The sequence below is a fragment of the Myotis davidii genome, unplaced genomic scaffold, assembly GCF_000327345.1.
Source record: "Myotis davidii unplaced genomic scaffold, ASM32734v1 scaffold370, whole genome shotgun sequence".
NCBI classification, from domain to species: domain Eukaryota; kingdom Metazoa; phylum Chordata; class Mammalia; order Chiroptera; family Vespertilionidae; genus Myotis; species Myotis davidii.
This window is the reverse complement of record NW_006288615.1, coordinates 13,260,402-13,263,282: the sequence shown is the minus strand read 5'-3', so window position 1 is coordinate 13,263,282 and position 2,881 is coordinate 13,260,402. Positions and strand designations below refer to the sequence as shown.

The 2,881-nt window shown below is 34.3% G+C and overlaps 1 protein-coding gene across 1 annotated transcript in view; it reads left to right on the top strand.

Moving 5' to 3' along the window:
- Positions 1–2,881, top strand: part of AGPS (alkylglycerone phosphate synthase) — a 137,023-nt gene that overhangs the window by 106,524 nt on the left and 27,618 nt on the right. Inside the window, exon 17 of the mRNA XM_015561967.1 lies at positions 2,312–2,401. Within this exon, the coding sequence (XP_015417453.1) occupies positions 2,312–2,401 (90 nt within the window). The remainder of the gene's footprint in view (positions 1–2,311; positions 2,402–2,881) is intronic.

The window sequence follows — 2,881 nt, the reverse complement described above, 5'->3', positions numbered from 1 at the left end:
ACAGTTATGCTTATTTCCTATACTAGAGGCCCGATGCATGGATTCATGCATCAGTGGGGTCCCGTGGGCTGGCCTGTAGGAATTGGGCCGAAACTGGCAGTCCAACATCCCCCGAGGGGACCTGGATTGCGAGAGGGTGCAGGCTAAGCCAAGGGATCCCACTGGTGCATGAGGGTCTCTAGTATGCATATAAGATCTTTGGTTAATCTCTTCCCGCCTTCCCTTCTCCCCCCTTCCCTCTGAGATTCATCAATCTATTCCATGTTTCCATGCCTATGGTATCTGCTCCCACATTGAGCATCTGTCCCCTGGTAGTCAGTGCGCATCATAGCTACTGACCGTCTCGTCTGGTCGGCCGGTTGCTTAGGCTTTTATATATATAGATGATTGGTCCAAATGGATTGTATCGACCTTTGCACAAGTTTTGTGAGAGAATACTTTCAGAACTCCCTACAAACCATTTCTAGAAAGGACCCCATTAACGGTTATGGCCTTTCAGTTTTGTTCTTTATCCCATCTCCTTCTCCTCCTCCTCATTATTATTATTGGTTATTATTATAATTCTTATTTAGCACTTAAGTTCTGTTTTCTAGAGTGATGTTATAAATTTGTAATATTTATTAACCTCTTAACCCCTTCCCCAACAATTTTTTTGTTAAAAACGTTTCTTTTTCAGACTAATTTTTTTATTTTGGTTCTATATAGTATTTTTGATGCTGGTTATGAAAACAGTTTCTAATTATTTTTTCTTCCCATTTTTGTGGTTAAGAATAGTATTTCCTCAGAAAGTTTCTAGATGAAATTATTTAGAATGGTACGTATGTAGCTGGTTTTTGAAGGTAAAGTTTTAGACGAGTATACTCGTCGACGACTGAAAAAAGAACATTTTGTGAAAACGTGTATACACGTTTCTGCCGGGGAAGGGGTTAAAGTATTTCTTTTTTTAAAATGGATTTTCAAAATTTCAGTAATATAAATTTACATTTCAATAATATAAATTACCACAGGTTTTCTAAAAACACACATTCTTCCCCTGGCTGGTGTGGCACATACCCAGATTTCAAGTTTGATCCCAGTGGGGGTGCATATGGGATGCAACTAATTGGTGTTTTTTTCTTACATCGATGTTTCTTTCTTTCCCTTCCCCCTTCTTTAAAAAATCAGTAAAACATTCTCATGTGAGGATTAAAAACCACACAATAAAAACATGCATTCTTACCATTCCATAAATGAAGCATAGATAATATTGATAAATTGTGTTTGCCTGCAGCTCCCATAGAATAAAGCAGAATTTAAGAGCACTGTTTTGTAAAATTAGAATTTATAAAACTTTCAAGTACTGTATGTATTTATAAAAATAAAATGTGACATGCTAATAAAATATTAAAATCCTTTTCATATTTATATTTTATTCATATATCTTTTGTTTTTATTGGAAATGTAGATAACTTTAATGTTTTATAAAGCATAATCTATTTACTGTTATTATTTTCATCACATTTGTTTTCACACAATCAAATCAGCCTTGAGACTAGAGATAGGTCATTCTTTGGAGTTTCTTTGGTATCTTTTCTATTCTCGTGATTCTAAGGACACCAGGGTTTAAAATACGGAATCAGTATCAGTACATAGCCAGGATATTTATTGGAGGATAAAGTGACTTTTATATACTTTAAGAGTTTTATTTTTCATATGAAACAAAGTATGTAGTTAGAACAATATGTTACAACTCACATTAAAACATAGATTGTTAAATATTATCAATCTCCCCTCATCTGTTTTTATTGACTTAATAAAAAGACTAGCTTTACACAGGGTTACATGTCCAGTCAGTTTTGTTGAACTGGATGTTAGCTCAGTGCTTTGGAATAGGCTATTGAACATGTGGGTATAATATGATTATTAAATTATTTTAAATTAAAACCTTTTTAGGCATGGATATAAGATTGGTACTTCTATAATCTAGAATTGAATTTTATTAACATGTTTATAGCTTTAAAGTTTTTAAAATCTTGCAATTAAATTTATTTTGAAATTAGGTTTTTCTAGGTGTAGGAAAGAGTCTTCTGGAGACTGGAGTATACTGTTGTCTTTCCTATGGCTAAAAAGAAAGGAGTTTTTTCCCTTTAAAGTTATTAATGGAAGACTCAATTTGAGTGATAAAGGTTTTTTTTTCATTTTTTAAGGAATAAGTATAACAGCTTTAGTTAAGAGAATTTCTGACTTGAAGGATACCAGATAAAGCAGCATTTATTAGATTTTTTTGTAACTTTTTTGAAAACTTAATATGGTATTCTATTATGTTTTCTAGAGTTGTAGATCTCTGTAGAAATGTGAAAGAAAGAATAATAAGAGAATGCAAAGAGAAGGGCGTTCAGTTTGCTCCTCTTTCTACATGCAGGTGAGTTTTTTATTGTTCTTATAGTACTTCTTATTCTGAAAAAAACTATTTTTTAATTAATGAGGAATAATTGGTTAGCTGATGAGAAGCTTCAGTCTATTCTACTTAGCAAGCTTTCCTAAACTTCACTTGCCACCTTGTTAGGATTGTGCCACTAGCGTTTTTAGCAGTCCTGGGCTCTTGAGAAGTAAAACACCCCTTTGGTGAGTGAGCTTGTAGCTATCTGGACAGCATGATGATGAAGACCCAAATGCCTGAGCACCTGGAATAAGAGAAGACCTTGTTAACTGAAACTATAAATTATATATACACTGAGTGGCCAGATTATGATGACCACCCCATAAGTACTTTGTTGGGCCACCTTTTGCCTTCAATACTGCGGCGATTCTTCTTGGAATTGACTCCACAAGATGTTGAAAGGTGATGCGAGGAATCTGACACCATGCCTGATGAATAGCACTGTCCAGTTCGAGATTTGAT